The sequence below is a fragment of the Liolophura sinensis genome, chromosome 6, assembly GCF_032854445.1.
Source record: "Liolophura sinensis isolate JHLJ2023 chromosome 6, CUHK_Ljap_v2, whole genome shotgun sequence".
Classification (NCBI taxonomy): Eukaryota; Metazoa; Mollusca; class Polyplacophora; order Chitonida; family Chitonidae; genus Liolophura; species Liolophura sinensis.
Genome location: NC_088300.1, coordinates 15882805 through 15904324, shown reverse-complemented (window position 1 = coordinate 15904324; position 21520 = coordinate 15882805). Strand labels below are relative to the sequence as shown.

General features: G+C 35.9%; 1 protein-coding gene across 1 annotated transcript; it reads right to left on the bottom strand.

Annotated features, from left to right (window-relative positions):
* Positions 1–373: 373 nt before the first annotated feature.
* LOC135466943 (ERO1-like protein beta) lies at positions 374–21183 on the bottom strand. The gene is made up of 16 exons (XM_064744698.1): positions 20993–21183; positions 15053–15172; positions 13461–13544; positions 12296–12373; positions 11842–11915; positions 8866–8939; positions 8346–8466; positions 7770–7822; positions 7035–7049; positions 4918–5010; positions 4028–4194; positions 3563–3639; positions 3050–3119; positions 2489–2575; positions 757–896; positions 374–425 (listed from the first exon to the last, which is right to left on the bottom strand). The coding sequence occupies exons 1-16, from the start codon at positions 21092–21094 to the stop codon at positions 374–376; spliced, it is 1407 nt and encodes a 468-aa protein (XP_064600768.1). The 5' UTR covers positions 21095–21183.
* Positions 21184–21520: the final 337 nt, after the last annotated feature.

Here is a 21520-nt window from a genome sequence, read left to right as displayed (position 1 = left end):
TTCTTCTATCGGCTTTGAATTATAAAAATTTGTTAATGATTGCAGACTTCAGCTGTGGAGACTACATAAGTTATGAGAATATCAGTCAAAGAATTATCAAAAGAACAACAGTATTACTACACTCTGGTTACGTTCTCAGCATTTGGTAAACATTAGATTAACAGGGAGACATCTGCTTTCACTTGTAAATCAGATGAAGAAACATTTATGCTTGTTGAAAAGAGTTTCCCAGCAGTATTAGGTGTGGAGTGTTAACACAGTTGACTTTAACAGACATGTAGATCTCAGCCCATGAAAACTTCTGCTTTCTCTGATACCTATGACAACACTCTCTTGCATAACAAATCATAAAGAAAATGTATATGAGTATGTGTTACTGCAGCAATGTCCTGAAATGTTTTAAGTTCTTGATGCTACTGGATAACCTGTAAAACAAGAGCAATATTACTGATTTAACAGAGCTTACAAAAGAAAAAATAAGCAAATTTTTCATTAAGCTCAGTTACCACAAAAATTATATTCTCATTTCAAGCAGATCACGTATAAGTATAATGCTACTAAAAATATTACCTTTATATGTAATAAACTGCTGAAATTTAAATTAACATAAATAAAATGCAAATCATGTTATCACTAAATTTTGTAAACAAAAAAAAAACGGCCGACACCTCTTACATTGGCAGAAAGCCTAATGAATACATATCTAATAGAGAGCGTAGATACACAAGTAGTTCTGCAGCAGTATGAAATTCTCACCTGCCAAAGGCATTAAACAACGAGACAATCTCTGTCCTCCTCAATTGGAAGGATTCCTTGTGAAGCGGTGAGACAATTGAGTTTGGACCGACACTGTTCCCAGAGAAGAGGATCTTTAGGGCGGTTCCCATCCCCTGCACCTGTCATACAAACAGATAAAGTGTTATTGTTGCCTATACTCACCTCATACATGATTGCACGCACTCTCGTCTGTCTCATGATACAGACATGGTGTCCAGTGTGGTAGCTCAACAGTTAACAAGTTACAAATGTAACAACATATGCATTCTCTCAGTAAACACTGACTGCCTTCTGTATGGATTGCACACAAAACATTCGCCTCTTATACAGGGGCCACTGGCACAAAGGAATGTTAAGCCTAAGATGATTGTAAATCACTAAAATCTTGACTGTAGCCCTAGCTTACAACTGACACCCTCTTGCACGAAGGCATTGTAAGCTATAATAGTTGTAAGTTACTACCAAAAATTACAATCGGGTTAACTCTGATGTAAATATACAATCACCCCAAAATTAATGTTAAGCCCAAATACTTGCGTTAGATAGACTTTTAGTTAGTACTTTTGGACTCGGTTTGCAAAAATGTGCACTGTAATTGTCTAAAAAAGATACATACTAACATTTTTTCACATGTTGTTGTTGCCAGCTGCTGAATCATTATGATTTAGAACTCTTTTGAAAATGAAGGCAAGAAAAGTTATTGAGTGGTACATTGTCCAATTTACTCAAGTTTTGTGCAAGTGGGCCCAGAACAGAAAGATGGCATTACAGAGCAAATCAAATGACAGAGCTAATCAGTGCTCTGTGCTGCAGTGTGAATGTTGGTGGTTGCATCTGAAGCTTTTTTTGTACCTCAGGTAACATGATAGTACCATTACACTCATATTAAGCTGTGTGCTAAACTGACAGACAATATTTTGCTGCAGAGTCTCCTTTCTCCATACATAGTAAGCTGTGAGTGATTGTCTGACACAGGCAGAGAGCACATATGAGCGAGTCAAAATGCTACCTGTACTGATCACGTACAATACACAGTGAGTAGACTTGGTACTTACGACAGGCAAAACACTACTCAAGACACAGCCCTCTGGAGTTTAAATGTACCATCTACTGTGATGAGAAATCAATTAAAACTGGTGTGCTAAAATAAGACTATGAAAATCTAATTTATTTTTTTATTTGATTGGTGTTTTACACCATACTCAAGAATATTTCACTCATACAACGGCAGCCAGCATTATGGTGGGTGGAAACCGGGCAGGGCCCAGAGGAAACCCACGACCATTTGCAGGCTGCTGCAAGACCTTCCCACGTACGACCAGAGAGGAAGCCAGCATGAGCTGGACTTGAACTCACAGCAACCGCATTGGTGAGAGACTCCTGGATCATTACGCTGCGCTCGCACGCTAACCCCTTTGCCACTGAAGCCCCATGAAATAATTTTACTCTAACACTGTGTAACAAATTAAAACAGAGCTTAACCAATACCAGTAAGTTAAATTCTTTAGTAAACAGACAGAAAACATGTTACCACTTGTTTGTGAAAGACATATAATGAATTCAACATAAGTGTTGACATATGTTTCACTAATTAATACAGAACTGTGGTATTCTGGAGATTATGAAAAAAAAACAAAAAAAACAGGCATCTCTTAAGGTGTAAAACAAAAATAATTTCTCAAGTATGTCACTTGTTGACTTGTTTCCTTACCTGCAGTTTTCCCCATAACCTGCACTTGTCACATCCAACACAATCCATGATACGAGAAATGTTACGAAAATGTTCACGAAACTCTTTCTGCAAGAAAAAAATTGAAAACAGTCAACACAAGAACTGGAAATAAAGTCAACACAAGAATACTTTGTCTTGGGGATTCATGCATAGTAATGCCTTTATACCCACACACTATGATTTTTGAAATAATATACTTCAATGAAATATTACCAAACATGTAAATGTGCGACTGTTCCATATAGAGTGACTGATCTATTAATTAGTGTTAAATGCCTTAGTGAACATTATTTCATTTTACTGGACGACACTCTGGTTTATGGGTGGAGGAAACCAAAACGCCCAAAGTGAATCACTGACCTTTGCCAAGTAGTTCACACACCTCTCGACTGCAGCAGAAACATGAAGAGCTCGCTCATCCTGGGTCTGACAGTTGGAGCGATCTACTGCTTGAACTACCTGAGCCAGCGAGGCCCCAAAACCATGTACAAAAAAATCTACTATTAAAGAAGACTCTAAACAGACACAGAAGCATTTTACCTTTAATGTTGAAGCCATGCTAGCATCTCCTTTAAATAGTTTACTTTCATCAAAATGGTCATTGAAAGACCTATAAACCACAAAAAAAAACATCATGAGCTCAATTCAGAAACATATTACAATTGTCATTTTTATAAAGACAATGAAATACACCATGTACTGAACGACAGTGACAACACCACCAAGGTTAAGTTTATGCAAGAGTAACAAACCACATCACACAACCATTTGTTCTGAGAAGAATTCTAGGCACAACAGCCCTTTCATTTCATATATACATTATGAAGTATAGGTAATATATACGATGATTCTACTTCAATTAAAATTTCATGAGTTGTTTTGATTTTGAAAAGGCGTTTTGAGGTATTATTGGAAGGTACGCTACTGAAAAATGTAAGTTTTGGCACCAGCTGTAAAAGTTCAAGCCTTTTATTTGCCTTACAAATGCAACTTCTGAGGGTGAAATTTTCAGTCAAATACAGTATATAATTTCAAGATTACTCCACAGCTTACTTGGCAATTGTTAGAACTTCTCTCACACCATTTTTCACATCTATATCGTCTTCTTTGTTACCCGTGTAAAAGTTTTCCTACAGGATTTAGAAACAAAAGCATGGTAACATTATCATCAACATGCTGCAGTGATATTTGGGAAGACAGTCAAATGTAACAAAAAGTCAATATTTACTCAACTAAATATTTTAAATCAGACACTTTAACATGCTTAGATTTTTACATTGTGAATATCTAAAATGTCTGAAACAATGACACATCTATCACTACAAAATATTATACTCAAATTTTGACAAATTCAAAATTGATTCCTGGCACAGATTACATGCATCATTTTTCTATCTTTTGGCAATAAAGTATTTGATTTTAAAAAGGAAAATTTAATGACCTGTCACCCACCTTTCAACGGCAGTTTTGCATAATGCTGCTCAACATCGAGGCAAATAAGGATTTTATTATTCTTACCTCTAATAAGTAGGGAGCAGCCTTTGCCAAGGCCCGTAACTCTACCAAGTATGTAAAGTAGAGGTTTTTTAACCACTGAGGGCCATGTGGATTTTTCTTTGGGTCAAATCTCTTCTGAAATTCCTTTACATTGTGTCCCCAAGTTGAGGTTCCATAACCAGTCTTGTCTGCAAGTTGTAACAATGAGGTTTAATACCACATCAGCAATATTTTACACACATGAAACTAAGTGCATGTTTAAAATATCCCTCGGGAGAAAGTGGTAAACCCACGTAACCTTGAATGAATATTTCTATTCCATGGACAATATTGGTCTTACCATTTTTACAAAGGGCTGCTTGTACACTCATAAATGTATACATATACATATATCTGATTTGCCAGTGCTCCATATATGTTCCCTCATGGGTTGAGTAGTCAAAATAACAGCTACATGTATGTGAAAGTCCAAAACGGAGCAAAAACTGACATTATTTTGTTGAAAATGGATGAAAGAGCATAAAAAGATGCAACTTGGCTTGGTAAAGCCATGTATGAAATTTCAATTCAGATTATCAAAATGCCTTGAAAGAAATATCCAAAAAGTTCAATATGGAGATGAAAACATCTAAAATTATTCACAAAAAAGGACAAACCAGCTTGAAACATGAAATTGACCTGTAACCTGTTATGCTGAAGCCAAATACCAATCTTAAATTCAATTAGCTGTTTAGAAAAACAAGTCTGGAAAAATGATTTGTGATGGACAAACAGACTGACAGGTGAAGTGTAAACCTGTAGTCACCATCAGTACTGGTAGGGAATAAATGAAGTGTACTGGTCTATGTATTTAGAACACTAATGGACAACACTAGTAGCACATGCAAGCACGTGAAGAATCTAGGGCTTACCGGGTAATAGGTACTTTGCACACAGGTGGATATTAATGCTGGTGTGGAGGCCAGAAATCAGACGATAAAAAGCTCTCTTCTCCAAACACATGCCTGTTCAAATACAACAAAAGAATTGATCTTACATTTGGTTTAAAGAATAATGACTTTGACAACTATTTATCATGATGTCGCCGACAACAGTTTTTAGTATGTCATAAAACATTTACAAAACATTTACAATGACATTTCTTATGATCATATTGCAATTCTCATAGGATATCTTCACTACTGACACAAAACCAAATCAAGTTTTACATGTACATGATAAATTATAAGTAACAGTTACTCAGCAGAACAAAACAGAACCTGAAAGCCTTTGCATTTCTTTTCACATATAAACAGGCAGTTGTAATACAACTTATGAATTAAAATTTTGAACATCATGTTTGTTATAATTCACAAAGTATGTCAGAAATAAAAAAAAACTGTTATTTTAGAGGCAGAATAATTCTTGCAGAAAACAATGTGTCTCAAAACAACAGCAAATCATTCTCAGAGTTCGGTATCAAAACACCTACTAATACACTGTTAAACCCTGGACATGATCTACTCAAAGCCAGCATCATGAATAAATTTAGTTAAAGTAAAACAAACAACTTTCAATGAAAACATAAAACTTAAACTAAATAGGTCATTAAATTTACATGTACACCATTTCAACAAACTAAGTTTTTTGGCATCCTGATATTTAACTCTCATCCATTTGCTACTTGCTTCCCTGATCCACAGGACCACTTTGTGAGACACTTGCCCTATACAGTTCCCTTTGTGTGATTGGAGACATTTTGGTACTGTTAAGTGACATGCATTTAAAGATGCCAATTAAGTATCTACAGTAATATAATTTATGCACTAAAGGAGCCTTTAGAATGACCCTAAATGATCTAAATTTTCTACTAAAGAAGTGCGTTTTTTAGAGGCAAATAAATGCTATAAAACATTATTTTTATGCTGAAACTTGCATTTTCCTAGTAGGACATCATCCTACCTTCCAAACAAACCTCAAAACACCTTTCTAATTAAATCAATGGATTTTTCAGAATCTCGAAAAATCATCAACATTCATGGACGAAAGTTTGGGTCATTTAGGGTACCGAGATGTGAGATGTAGGCATCCTTTTGACACATAAGACATGGGTTCTGATGAACAGTCACAATACTTCTTACAAGATATATGATACAAATGATGCTAATTTATTTTTTATAAATGACTTGTTTTAATGCTGTACTCAGGAATTTTCCCCATAAACAATGACTGTAAAGTCCACTGAGTGATGCTTCTCCGAGATGATTTACTTAAGGCAAGTAAGCTGCCCCACCCAAGCCATTATACTAGTACGGGTCAACCAGTCGTTGCACTATTCCCTTCATGCTGAACCCCAAGCGAGGAAGATTTAACTTCCTCTTTTAAGGCCTTAGAGGTTACCCTACCCAGGATTGACCCTGGGTCCTGGACTGGCCCCAAAGCGGACAGTTTATTATGAATATATTATACATACTATTCACGAATAACGTATATCAGACATGCAGCAGAGATAGAAACATGATTATAGTATACAAGAGTGATACAGGATTAGGCTTGGACAGTTACAGACAAGACAGCAGTAGATTTAGTTCACCATATACGTTCCTGACAGGATAGAAGATGCACACAGCATAATCATGAAGTTATCATGCCATGAACCAGTTGGAAATATCTATTTCCCCTAGATCATTCCCATTATAATCTCAACTGGATACCAACATGTCAATCAAATGGTAGGTTACTAACTGTGTAATACAATTTCCACTAAGGCAACATCGTGTTGCACTGTGCCGCAGCTAGTAAAAACTGTACTACACGGCTTGCCATGTTCTGACATTCAAATGACAACTTAGTTTGCAGTTGAGATTTATGTAGTGTCTAGTAGAAATCAGACTAAAGAAGAGCAGTGCAGCTTGGTGTGTAGAAACCAAAAGAGCATTCAGTATATGAAACTTCCCACAGGTGAAAGTTTCCTTTTGTTTCTTTCATTGCAAACACACACATACTGTTTAATAGTGAGGAATAGACCTGAGCTATCACAGACCGTTACCTTCATCAGATGAACCTGTTTAGGGCAAAAAAGGACATATATGCAAATTAGTCCACCACATCCAAAGAAAAAAAACATGTAGGGCGTGAACGTTGATTCAGGAATATGGTAAAATTTATCAAAACATGATAACAAATCTGAATGCACCATACAACCCACAATATGAAACGCAATACACACAATATTTTTGAACGTGAATCTTTCCTGAGTAAGAAGTAATACTGCTAAAGCCATGTTCACTATGTGTTATCTGCAGTATTTATCTTCTAGAAATTAAACAGGAACATCTCTACTTAATATGATTTGCACGTCATTTGAACTTAACATGAAGGCATAACAAATTACACACTATGAGCAGGCATAGTACAAGTCGACTTGTTCCCTTTCACTAAATAACCCCACAGGTGCAGTAGACATCTACCTTCGACTTTTATGTGTAAAACATTTAGGCTTAACCATTCACCAAGGAAAAACACAACTCAGACATGCAACCATATGCTTCTCCCCAAAACCTCCATATAAGACACAAGCAAAATTTGATGAAATAAAATTTTTATTCCACTGAATACCAGTCCTTACCCCTTCTATCCACAAACACTTTACAATTTCCTATCATACACTGCCAGGCGTTTCTGACAGATTGTACCGCATTGTCGATTACAAGTTTATCACTCTGCTTAAGTCTCTAGGTTGATCCACCAACCCACAGCCATAGCAATTTGACAGATAACTTACCTCTTGGGACAGGATGGGGCAGGTATCCCTGGCTGAAGTCCTGATGGTCAGGCCTAAGGGACACAAAGGATGCATGGATCAATACACAGCTATTGTATACTAATAGTGAACACTTAAGTCTAAGGTTAGTGTTAAAATTGAACATTTAAGTTGGACAAACTTTCTCGGCTTAATGAATCTTTCCACTCATTAACTTCCAAGTATTTACTTCAAAAGTACAAATTTTTAAGTGATCATAGCTGGGTGACATTATGGATTTACTCAATATCACCTAAAACCCAAAAACATAAAATATATGCAATGAGTCTCATAACACGCGAAGTTCCTACAAATTTTCTGAACTGTATGTGGTGAACACATGTACATCAACAATTGTCAGTCCCCAGTTTGGATGATAACAGATTTCATGAGGGTACAATGACATGACTGCATCTATATGTGCACCTCTCAGGGCAGGACGGCTGCAGATTTGCATCAGAGCAAACTGGTTCCATTTTAGCTTAGAACATTTCTAAAGAACTGGTTGAAAAATTTTGTCTTTTCTGTACCGCACAAAGATCTGATCAACTGACTCACTTGAAGCAGTTCTCATTGTAGGACACTATTCCATATGCGATGAGGGAAGCCCCTTTGTAGCCTGTGTATCGCTCCGGATTTAACAGTAGATCTACATACTGCAGCTCATTGGACGACTCATCTACAACAACAACAGCAACAACATTGTCAGAAGTGCACGTGGATTACTGATAAAATATCATTTGGCCAAAGTTCATTACGTCAGCCTTCTGCTCTGTCTTCTTTTAGGCCATCATGACAAGCACCTGACAGGCCAGTGTGCATCGGAGACTACATAGGCCTACATGCACAAGCTGTTTAATGTATACAGCATGACTGAACAATGCACATGCAAATGACAAAACACAATGTATGGTTTTCCATGGTACACAGTAATGAAATAGTTACAACATTCCAACTCTCTTTATGAACTGAAAATAGTGACCAACATCATTTTCCAGACATTCCTTTACAATCTAATAATCAACATGATATCAATTATCCACACAAGTAGCCGTAGGAAAGAAGAGATGTGACTTACCATCAATCTCACAAAATGTCTCTTGAGCATCATCATACTTCGTCCAGTCTTTGAATGCCTCCATACTCTCATTACTGAAAGGATAAGACAACATTGCCAATATACCTTATGTAATTTCGAGAAATGCTAAATAATTATCACTTTGAACTGACATAAATGCATGTATTAGTTTATTTTGTATGGTTTCTTCAAAAAGTAACTCCACCAAAACTATCCTAACACAGAAACAAAGGAAAACCAACAGGGGCTGGATTTGAACTTGTGTCCTCATGGCTTCCACAGGATCATCGGTTTCAATTTACAAGTGAACCCAGCCAGCAGAGCTCACAAAATTTAGTAACTTGACTGAATTCGACATGAGTGAACTTAACACACTCAATATTAAAACCTATGTGTTTTTAATACAAACTGAATTCCGAACTATTCTCCACAGTACACATAGTTCCATGACCTAAACAGTTAATACAGAACATAAATGACTGAATGACACAGAGATATATACACTATTAAAATAATTCTACAGATTAACCAAGGTAAGATCAGAGATAAGAAAGAGATAAGAGACAAAGACAGAGAAAGATAGAAAAGGGTGTGAGAGAGAGAAAATACTGTATTACAGGTTAACCAAGGTGAGATAAGAGATAAAAAAAGAAAAGGATACAGAAGAAAGGCGGGTGGGGGGGGGGGGGTTGAGAGAGATAGAGAATAGTGTACTACTTTTCTCCAAGTTTTGTTTTTGTTCAGAAATGTAAAGATATGGGTAAGTTGTTCATTAGATGAATAACAAAATAAACCAAAAACTGTGTAATCCTGTTACAATTAGTACGTACTGGCTAAACAAGGAAGAGCAATATTCCCCAAAATTAAAAGAATTAGGGTACATTATTTAAGACCTAAGAAATAAAAACAATTATCTGTTGTGCAAGAGTGAGAACTGAAATAAAGTGTAAAAGATTTATATTATTCAAATATTCCAGGGAGCTTCAAACCAGTTTTTCAGAGTTGCGGAAACTGATGCGGGTTTCAGTGGAAAGAACACAATTTATTTACTTATTAATCTTTTCATTAAAATGCAGTTGAAAATCCACATTCAACTAGTTTTTACCCATCAATATAAATTAAATATGTACTGGTATTCGAAACTCTCTTGAGATAATATACTATAAACAACAAGAGTTCAGGTGAACACAACATACGCTCCAACAAATGCATTTGTTCGAAATTTATAAAAGAATACCGTCAGCATTGTGGTGTGTATAACTGCTGAGAATCTTCATGGGTGTTGATGACAGGTATGTGGTTACCATAAAAACCACCCTAGTGGAAAATGTGTCCACCAAAACTGAAAACTTTCATGAGGGAAAACAGTTGGAGTTGTAGCCAGAAACAAAATCATGTCTATTTATATAGTATATATAAGGAAAATGGCTATCTGGTTACATGACAACTGTGGATGTATGTATGTATTCACCAAAAATTAAAACTCTCCACAGGAAACAATTGGAGATATAGCCAGAACGCAGATATGGACAGAATCGCTATAACATAATACACCTTGACTAATGGCAGGGGGCGTATAAAAATCAGTGTGTCCACGGTTTCTATTAATATTGTATATTTAATTTTTTAATTCTTATCTTGTTAAATGCAAGAGTTAAGACTGTCACATTCAAAACAGCAGTCAGATTTGAAATAAATGGTAAATAAACCTCATAAACTTCCAGATGTAAAGTTCTGAGCCAAGGACCTTGATGATCAGAAAGAAATTGGTTAACTGAGAGAACCCATTTCACCTCTTAGCCAGCCAACAGCCCACCCCAATTCCTCCCCTACCCATGAGACTTATTGAACATGCATTAACATGTGAGAGAATAAGAAAAAACTCATGTAAGTTTTCTCTTCCTCTGATGATAGAAGACCATTCACAACGTTGCACCGAGTGGACATCTTCTGCGGACAAATGCAGTCTAGCACCCAAAACTGTTCCAAATTTTCTAAAAGTCATATCCTGAGTTGTCCACCCTTGTCTTCTGCACAAAATACCTTGCTAAATTTGGAAATTATACTCAATTTAAAAGTGTGCACACCATCAGTATTTTCAGCTTCTGAAGAACAATCACCCTAAGAAGCACTTGGTGCACCACCGCAACTTTGACAAGAATTACATGCATGTCTTGAACCAGATGAAGGAAACCATTACCAAACATGGCCTCACCGCCCATTCTGTAAATCTTCCATGTTTAACTTGAAGCTGCATGTGTGCAGATTGATCTAGTTACTTGATGAATATACTTCTACATCTTAAAATAAACACAAGTCAGGTGTAGATGGCAGTCTTATTTACAAGCATCTCTTTACACAGAGCACTAAGGGTTTGATGGTTTTGCTCTTTGCCAGGACATTTGTGTACTTAATACTAAACCGTCCTGCCCCTAAGACAGATTTGTTTAACATTGTTAGGATCCAGGTCTTACAATTTTGTACAAGGGCTTGGTAACAGACATTTTTTTCTTCTTCTGAAAATAGGTAGTTACACTTTTTTTCCTTGTTGCAGTATTTGATTTATTGATTCAACTCTTAACACATTTCTCTCATATGACAGCCCTTACATGTGGGGTTACAGATACAGGAAACGAGACAGAGCCCTTATCTCATTTCCAATTTCCTCCTCTTTTTGCCATCTTTCCCATATTAATTTTGTAAATAAATGGCCACTTTACAGACACTGAGACACCATCCTGGCTAAAACTATGTTGTCCAGGTACCTGACAAACATTATGACCTGCGTGGGTAGCTACGGCTATAACAACGTAGATTAACTTCATTTATGCACTCAAAATTCTTTGGTGAAGTGCCAGTCTGCTGCACCGAGAGTGACACTTTATCTTTGTGAGCCAACAAAGTAAGTATTTGGTAAACTGATGGCATTAGAAATATTTTATAGCAGGTGCTAAGAATATTTAAATTTACAATTACCTGATAGTTTTGTTAAGGGCTCCCAGTTTCCTCTCTTCTTCGCAATCTCCAGTAATCTGAGCTGCCTCTGAGTACTGCAAACATAAGGGGAAATGCTTTTCTGTGTAGGTTTTAATACCAGACAGTTTAGATTAGAATGCTGACCAGCCAATATCCATGATGAGAATATTGGAAAGTTGAATACACATTTATTAACTGTGAAGAAATTTTCCAAAAGAAAAAAATGTAACTTATCAAAATGGAAGGAAATTTTAAAAAAGAAATGTGACTGATGAACTACCTCAGATACTTTAGAAGCTGTCCAGACTTCCTAAGAAACCATTTAATGTTCAGAGAATGAATTTTAGCATAAGAAAATGTTACTCCTAAAAATTAATAACAAGTACAATAAAGAAAATAACACAGGTTGACAGGTAAACTCTCAAGCCCTTAGCCATATTTATTTTAACCTCACTTTGCCAGCGTCCACTTTTCCCGTGTCAGTATGGCCATTCTGATTTCCTTTTCCCTTCAAACCTTCAGGGATTTTTTCCTGCAAAAATTTGTAAATACAGAAGTATAATAATCACAACCCCCAAAGAAATCCCATAAAACACAAAGATAAAACCAATCCTACATTACAGGGGTCATTGAAACCGTAAACACAATGCTCAACAACAGAATGTATCAAGATTTCATTAAGAACATGGCTGACAACATGCTTAACACTGAGTTAAATGACAATCTTCACTATTACATGTATATGATTTTCAAAGCACTCAAGCACCAATAAAGACACTTAATTTATTTAAAATGAAAAAAAAGCCACCTGGAATTGCTAATAAACAATATGGAATTATGTGGAACAGATGAGAAAAGGGCAGACTGGACCTCGTGGTGCCAGAGAGTTTATAATCAGACATTCTGATACCAGCTAAAATTAATGATCTACAGGTAAGGCTTGATCATCTGCTTTTTATGTCTGGTGTATCAACTGGTTTTACAGTGAATACTCCATCGGCAATACACATGGGCTGCAGCTGGGAGTTTAAGTGCAATGTCAGGAGTCAAGTGTTAACGATAACAGGTTTTATTTGTCTTAAAAACATGCGGGATAATACCTTCCCTTTTTTCTGTAAGTTCCTATAGGGTAAGGCTGTCCATAAGGGTCATAAAGTAAGAAAATTCAGGGTATCTCAACAAATGTATAAAGATCCACAGCTTTGTTACACTGAACTTACAACATAATCTTTCTACATGTATATGTATATACATGGCTGATCATCAAGCACACATGTACCTTCATGTTTTAGACAGAGTGCACAGTAGTATGTACACGGTAGGCGTCATGGTTATACACAATTACCTCGTCTTTGTCATCATGCATAATTAATATTGACTTTATCCGCTCTGCCGGTAAGTGGCTGTCTGTTCTGTATACCTTAAATGTCAAATATTCCTAGTAATTACTTTCTGTAGAATATAAACAGCCAGATCTGTGTTTTGTATATTTGTGAGCACCCTTGACATTTAAATCATCACTTTTTGCTCCATGTTTTAACAGCTTTGGCAAATAAGCAGATGTCTTATGATGAGCCATGTCAGACATGTTGTTTGCTATTGGCTAGGTGAGGACTCACCTCTGGACACTTGGAGACGTGGCAGTCCTTGAGAGCACATCTACTGTCATCTGTCCAGAACGGACATCCCTTATTTAGGTTCACCTGTCAGAATTAGAGGACAACATGTAAAAACTGACATGACCTGGTAGGAATCCTAATGAAGAGGTTGATCAAAAAAGCTTGAAATATAACAGAGTTTTTTTTTTAATTTTGACAATTATTTTTCTATAAATACAGAGAAACTATTCACCCACTGTCAAGCAACACCAGAAAGCAATAGGCACTCCGTATAATTTTTTAAAGGAAAAGACCCCTAAAAATCGAATTGGGCATCACTAAATAGACTGCTTAAAACTATGCATAAATATACTTTCATTCACTTTTTTAGATTTTTGTGAAAGGAGTTTAAGGCATTCAAACATTTGAATTGTAAGGTGGGCTTTATGGACCATACTATCAGAGTTTAGGAACTCTGAAGTCACAGAAATTTCTTCCAACTCTAATCTCAACATTGAATTTTGGAATAACTCTTTATACCCATGAGTAAACAATTACTGAAATAATTTTACCAAAAATTACTTCCTTCTGGTGAACAACAAAGATGTGACGTCAGAATTCCTAGATATCTTCAGTACTATTGCTCATAAAGCCAACAATAGTATTCAAATGTTTGAATGCCTTTCAAAACTCATAAAAAAATAAAATTATGCACAGTTTTCAGTTGTCTATATGACGAACCTTACTTCATATTTCAGCTTTCTTTTACTTTAATTCCAACACACAACGCTAAATAATGCCATAATGATTTTGACACAATTAACTACACAGTAAAATAAAAGTATACATATTTACTATGATATGAGAAGTATTTTATTTAAGCCTTGCTCAAATAAGCCAAAAACATAAAGACTGAAATGCTGCAGGTCAACAAAGATCTTAGTGGTTACAAATTCATAAATTCTTTCTGTTAGGCCACCCACAATCCATAAGCACATACAACATGTAAGCTTCACGAATCAATAAAATAAAGATGGGTTTTTATTGCTACACTGGCAGCACCTCAGCCATCTCACAGTGAGAACAAAACTTCACGACTTGGAATATCAGCTCCTAGGTCTAGGTCATTTACACTCACTTCTAGTCACTCAAGAGAAATTTTACAACTTTCTAATAGCTCACATTAAAGGGTGCCACAGAAGGCCTCCCAAACACAAACATAACAAACCCGTATTAGAATATCCAATCAAATAAAACTGAACCTAAAATCCAAGAAATAAGGCAATCTGAAGATGTAGAATTCTGCTGTTTTAGCCACACTTTCACTACTGCGTTACCAAAATTTTATCACCATATTTCATTCCAAAGGATGCATAAATTAAAATCTTGTAATCCACTGGGACGGTACATTTTGCAGAGTATCTCTGTAACTCTTTGAAAGCATGTTGACAAGACTATGCCAGGCTGACCAAGTCCCCAGTGAAACACCCACTTACCACACACAGCATTGTAATAAAAACTCATTTTTCTTATGCCTCCTTCCTTTTCCAATGATTCATTTAAAACTAATGATGAAAAACACAAAGGAAGAATAACAGACTTGATGTACAGACCTGAAAATACCTGAAGTAATCTTTCTCCAGGAGGCTCTTGAGGATGGGGTAAAGTTTGTTATTGTTGAGTGTGTCTAAAGTCTCCACTTTACAGGAGCAGTCATCAACCTCACCTGTCAACTGCAAACAAACACTGGTCTATAGCCTAGAATCTTTTCCATAAAAATGCTGACAGATGCACAATTAAACATCAAAACAATTCAAACAAACACTGTTGATGTGATATATCAGAGAAAAGGCTTGACAATAGCTAACTACCCTAATTCCTCAACCTTTTCACACATGAAAGAGAAACATTCAGCACAATTAATGCACATTTTTACTTTGATTTTGGAATGAAAACAACATTGGTTAGATTGGTCAGTTTCAGGGTATCACAAAAATTATAAAGTCAATACAGAATAATGCCCCCAGAATATGCTTGAATAAACACCTTCTCAAAATGCGAAAAGGTCGAAGAATTACAGTAATAAATGAAAAATAAAAGACAAAAAAAATTCTTAAGTGATAGATCTTCATATATAATGTTTGAGGGCCTGCAAAAAAGACAACCCCAATAACCATTGATAAGCAGGCCTCCATTTCACATCAATTTCTGATCTGTATGCTGGTCATATTCACATGAATAACAACAAAAGACAATATATTGTGTACATATACATCCACCAGCCAGTATGAATATTTGTGAGAAAATTGTGTTTCTATTTGCACACGTCTTAAAAACAAGGACTTGACTTACTTCCTAACACTTGCCAAGCTAAATACATATACAAAGTTACGTTAATACAAAAGTACAAGTACGCGTTGTATGTGTGATGTTATCAAATTCAGTGCAACAATGCAAACTTCACATGTACATCTACGTGCAGAAAAGCACATAAAATTTCACCCGAGGAGGATATTTTTAACTGAACCTGATAACTATGGGGACACAACAGCATTAACATTTTATGCTGAAAAACCTCTCCTTAAGACCGGATATCAAAGGTAGATATGCAAATCCGATTCTGAGTGATTTCCACTTAAAGTGGGTATCCAAGAACTACGTCCCTGGCAACAACTGTTTGCTAAGTTTACCTGTCATCTCACACAGGTATGTATGCATATTGATCATACATCCTACTGTTTCACCTGTCAGAGCAATTTCATACAAACAGCCCATTATGATAAGAGAAGATGACAAAGTCAATACATGCAGGTAGACTGTTGTAAACCACCTGTTTGTTTTACCAGAGCTTTTGGGCCAGCTTCCCTAACATCATACCTGGCTACATGGACTGACCTGAGTCTGCCACGTCAACAGAAATCCTCAAACCTACGTTTAATATCTCGGCCACTCATGAACAAGACATTTATTCACCAATAAATTAGTAATCCTGTTCCACACGCTGACCATCACCAGTGAAACGTGGCAAAGATTAAATTTCACCTTTAATATAGGATGTTAAACACACTTCTATTCTCAAACCCAGGCATTAATTAGGTCACATTAAATGACCTTAGTTTTGCTCAAAATATTGAAGCAAATAAAAATATTACTTTTGGTGCTGAACATAACATTTTTAAGCTGGATATTATCAAACATGTAACTTCCAAACAAACCTGAAACACCATTCTATGATCTATAGAGCTGCCAGAATTTGGCAAAACGCCAAACTTAGTAATAGGTAAAAATCTGAAGTTATTTACCATATTATTATATAAACTAAAATAATCCACAAATCCTGAGAGGATAAAAAAAAAAATGCTTCAGTTTACTCATATTTTGCTAATATCCAGGTGTATAGATTTTGGTTCCTCAAACTAACAATCCTTTATGAAGCTACACAATATAAAATGTATGAACACATATCAGATATTGGAAACATCAAGTTGGCACATCAGACCATGTACGCGTCATCACTGCCTGCTGTTACCATATGAATTCCTTTAAATCAGAAGTATGTACAGTTTAAGTTTATGGGAGGTGCTTTGATTTTCCAAACAGTTTTGTCCAATTTATCCACTCAGTGTTGTACCCTAAGGCCCTCTCATACAATGGAAAACAAACTTGAAAATCTTTTCAAACCGTGTATAGTTTTGTTCAACAATAATAAACACGTACATGTAGTACATATTCACCCAGTATGACCATACATGGCATATGTATGACCATACCCATGTATATGTAATATAAAGCATTAATATGGAAACAGGGCACAGCCTGGGAGAAACCCACGACCATCAGCGGGTTGTTGGCAGGCCTCCCCACATACGATTTAAAAAAGGGTAGCCCTGTCAAGTTTAACAATTTGCTCTTCCCAGAGGCACTCTATCACAATACAGGAACATTAAACAAGTACTAACAATATAAACAATTCCATTTTTTTCAAACATGAAAACAGCCAATAATACATCACTACCTACATGTATATCAGCTTTTATAAATTTATTGGTTGAAATCATTTTTCAAATAACGGGACTTAAAAGCAGAAAGTGACGGTACTGTTTTGATAACACATTTTAAACTGTTCCAACCTTGACAGCCCACTACCGTAAAACCATTTTTATAATAGTTAGAGTCATGCTTATCAATATGAAGGTTATTAACAGTTAATCTAAGAAATGAATTGTGTACTGCTGTGTTTTAAACAAGCAATTCTTTTAGATATAGTAGTGATTCATCATCCAATGATTAAAAATAAAACATATCATAAGACATATGATGTGATCAGAAATTATCAGCCAGTGTAATTGTAGGAGAATTGGAGATGTACCGGTATATATTTTACAGCCCAAAATAATTTTAGCTGTTCTTTTTGGAAGCTTAAATAATCTGTCAATAAGTGACTGTGGACAAGTTCCCCATAATGAACTACAGTAATCAAAATGTAGCTATGAAAAAAGGTTTTTTTGTGTCTTCAAGTCCAGATAAATCATGTTCTGCCTTAAAATTCCAAGAACTTTTGAAATTTTTTTGCAAATCAAATCAATATGATCTTGCCATGTAAGTGTTTCATTTATGAAAACACCAAGCAATTTAATTAATGAGACTTGTTCAGTTGAATAGTCAATTTTTTTGTTAAACGCATTGTTTTATACCCTTCTGAGATGCTGTCAAGAACTTATTAACATAAATTTTGTTTTATCTGGGTTTAAATACATTTCATTTTCAGAACTTTAATACAACACAGTCACAGCTTTTAGGCTTTTGTTCAAAACTGTTTCAATTTGAGTTTCAGTCCTACAATGGATAGTTGTATCATCAGCAAAGTTCTCAACATGAGAAGTACATCCATTGTGGAAGGTCATTTATCTTCTACAGGATCAATACATGTATGAACAGTTGTCAAGGTATGGGTGTGGTCTATGCTACCAAGTACTTTAATATTGACCGTTTAAGAAGATTTCTACAAAAAAGCAGTTCACCAAATACTAAATGGTTCTAAGCGCTGTAAAAATCTACTGGCTTTTATATACTATGAATCTTTACCTTCAATGCTCACTAAAGTGTACCAGATGGCGATTTATATCATGAAGATTGTGATATGGATCTCTATGCAACATGTGGCCTTCATTATGTACGCTAATGTTTACGCAAATACTACATTATAAGTAGCAGAATATAACTACATGTATTGCTAGAGACTTGTGGTGATGCATGCCACTGACTTCACCCGTGCCTGCCCGAATCAATGTTGATGTGGACAGTGGACTATAACAGTGCTCAACTATGGTCAATCAAAACTCAATCAAGAATTAGCAGAATGCACTTTGACAGAGACATTTCAGTCTAAATGAAAGTCCCTAAATCTTACCACTAACTTCCCCAAACTTCCTTACCTTAACTTCCCTTACCCTACCTATTAATGATAAGTATCTAATTTAATCTTCTTGGTAAATATCGTTTCAGTTTAATGAGTCGCAGCAATGAATGTCAAGCTTGTGGATTTCAAAGCTGGATGGGCTCAATGTTGCCATATTTATATCACTAGGGTATAATGCACAGATTTCTGGACAGTGGGCTCACAATTAGTAAAATTTTAATGCAAAACTCCACATTTTGGAAAAAGTCTACCAGGGAGCAATGATTTCTATTAATTTATTTATTTTTTTCATTGGTTTTTTATGTCGTACTCAAGAATATTTCACTTAAACAACGACCGCCAGCATTATGGTGGGAGGAAAATATCGGCCCCTGAAGGCAGATTATGGCCTGATCAATTAGTGGACACAATACAATGTACCTTGGTAAAAGACTCAATATTGCAAGGATAGCATGGCTAAACACTACCCATAGAGATGAAAATATTATATTATAATATTATGACATACTATTGTACATGTATGGCATAACAAATATCTGTTATGTTTTTAAAATTCTACCACATACATGTACACTGTATGTAGTTTCACAGCAAAAATTTACAATAACGTATACACTAAAAATGGTGGATGCAACTACATATATCAATGCCCTTTAATATAGCCTCCCATTTGATATTCACATGAAGTTATTCATGCTTGATAAAATTTTGTGAAAAGATGTCTGCACATACATATCTAATTAAGAACAAGAAAACGTTATTTCGTTGTAATTCTCTCAGTTCACTGTGGTCAGGTTTATGGCCATGCTGGCTTCCTCTCCGGACGTCCTTGGGAAGATCTTCCAGCAACCTTCAGATGGTTGTGGATTTTCCCTGGGCTCTGTCCATTTTTATCGCACCATAATACTGGTCGCAATGATAAAAGTGAAATGTTCTTGAGTACGACGTAAAACACCAATGAAATAAATAAAAAAATATGGCTCTGGGTGTAGGAAATATGGCTTTGGGTGTAGGAAATGGGTCAAAGTCCTTCTGACATCTTGACACAATCACACCTCAGGGGGTACATGATAAAATTCTAGCCTTAAAATCTTAGTCATATCAACCATAGCTGGATTTGAAACGACAACATCAATGGTCAGGGAATAGTTGTTTACTGGGAGAAACTCATGCTATTGTGTGACCTTTGCAATATATAGCTGGCCTACAGTGTAATCTCATTATGAAATCAGATCTGTTGGCTCCTACCTATACTGGCATTCTGCTAACTTGACATTATACATTTGGAAAAACATGTGCTTCAAGGTGTTGCAATATGACTCACACTGAGTTCGATACATCAAATATCCGCATCCCTAATAATAATAGGGGACCATTTAAAATCTGAGTAAAAGTATATACAAAATCTTACCATCTGAAGTTTTTTGAAATTTCATTTTCATAAAGATAAAAATAAAAACATAAACAATATGGACCACTGCTGTAAAATGCAGTCTTGATCATTCATCATGGAGTCACAGTGCAACAATCATAGGCATTTGACACACAAATCAATTTTCGTGACCAGTTTCCATAGGTTATGAATGTGAAAAATTAGGTGCCCAACCTGTCCTCTGGTTTTAGCTTTATAAGTGGAGCTGGCATCAGATTTAACAGTGTTATGCCGTACCAAGCTGATCAGTATTGTTTGCGTGGTATGTTAATACATCTTTACATCAGTTTAGTCCAAATGTGGGGCTGCCTGTGCCTGCTGTGGCCTTAGGTGTGTTCTATTATTTTAGAGTGAATCTACATGTGCACAGATGTAGAGCTTTTCTTGTCACCTATATACATCCAGAGTATAATCAAATGTGAACATGACTAAAAGTTATGACTGATGACGACAATAACATTATTGTGATTATTTACATTTTAACCATTTCTGTACATTATGAGTAAATTGAAATGACAACTATATAGCAGGAAAGTAAAGGCTAACATTTACACTTACAATACAATGGGAAAGAAAATACAATGCCTACTGTATATATGACAATAATTTGGAAAGAAAATAAAACCTGCAGGAGGGTGTGGTGCCCGTTACAGCAGGGCGTATGTGTGAACCTAGGCCTAATGAAAAAAATGATGAGCTTACCTTGCAGAAACATCGGTCACCCACGCTCTCATTTTGTTTTGATGAAGTTGTTATGACAGATGCCAACGAAACAAACAGCCAGAATGTCGTTACACGGGCCATACCCGTGTAAGATGTGTGATAGTTACACCTCAACAATTGTAAACAGGTCAAATATCAACATCAGAATGACACTACTGTTCCGATCGCGGTAAATGATGGAGAGCCGAGCAACATCCACGTGGGCCGGTGGAAATATCACCGCCTAACAAAGTAGATCGCCATATTGAAACAAGAATATAACTCATTGCTGAGTAACTGCGTTACACAGACGACCATTTTGTTAGACATTTATTGCAAACTAATAAAAATCAATTTTCAACTCATACAAAACTGCTTCTATGTTAAGACAATATACAGCGTAGTAATTTCTTAAAAGGAGTACGTGGCATCAATTAGAGATCAGTATCTACACATTATATGATACGCATGCGTTTAAAGTAAGATCCTAAACCCTGTAGTTTCGAGTTCGTACATTTCCTGTAATAA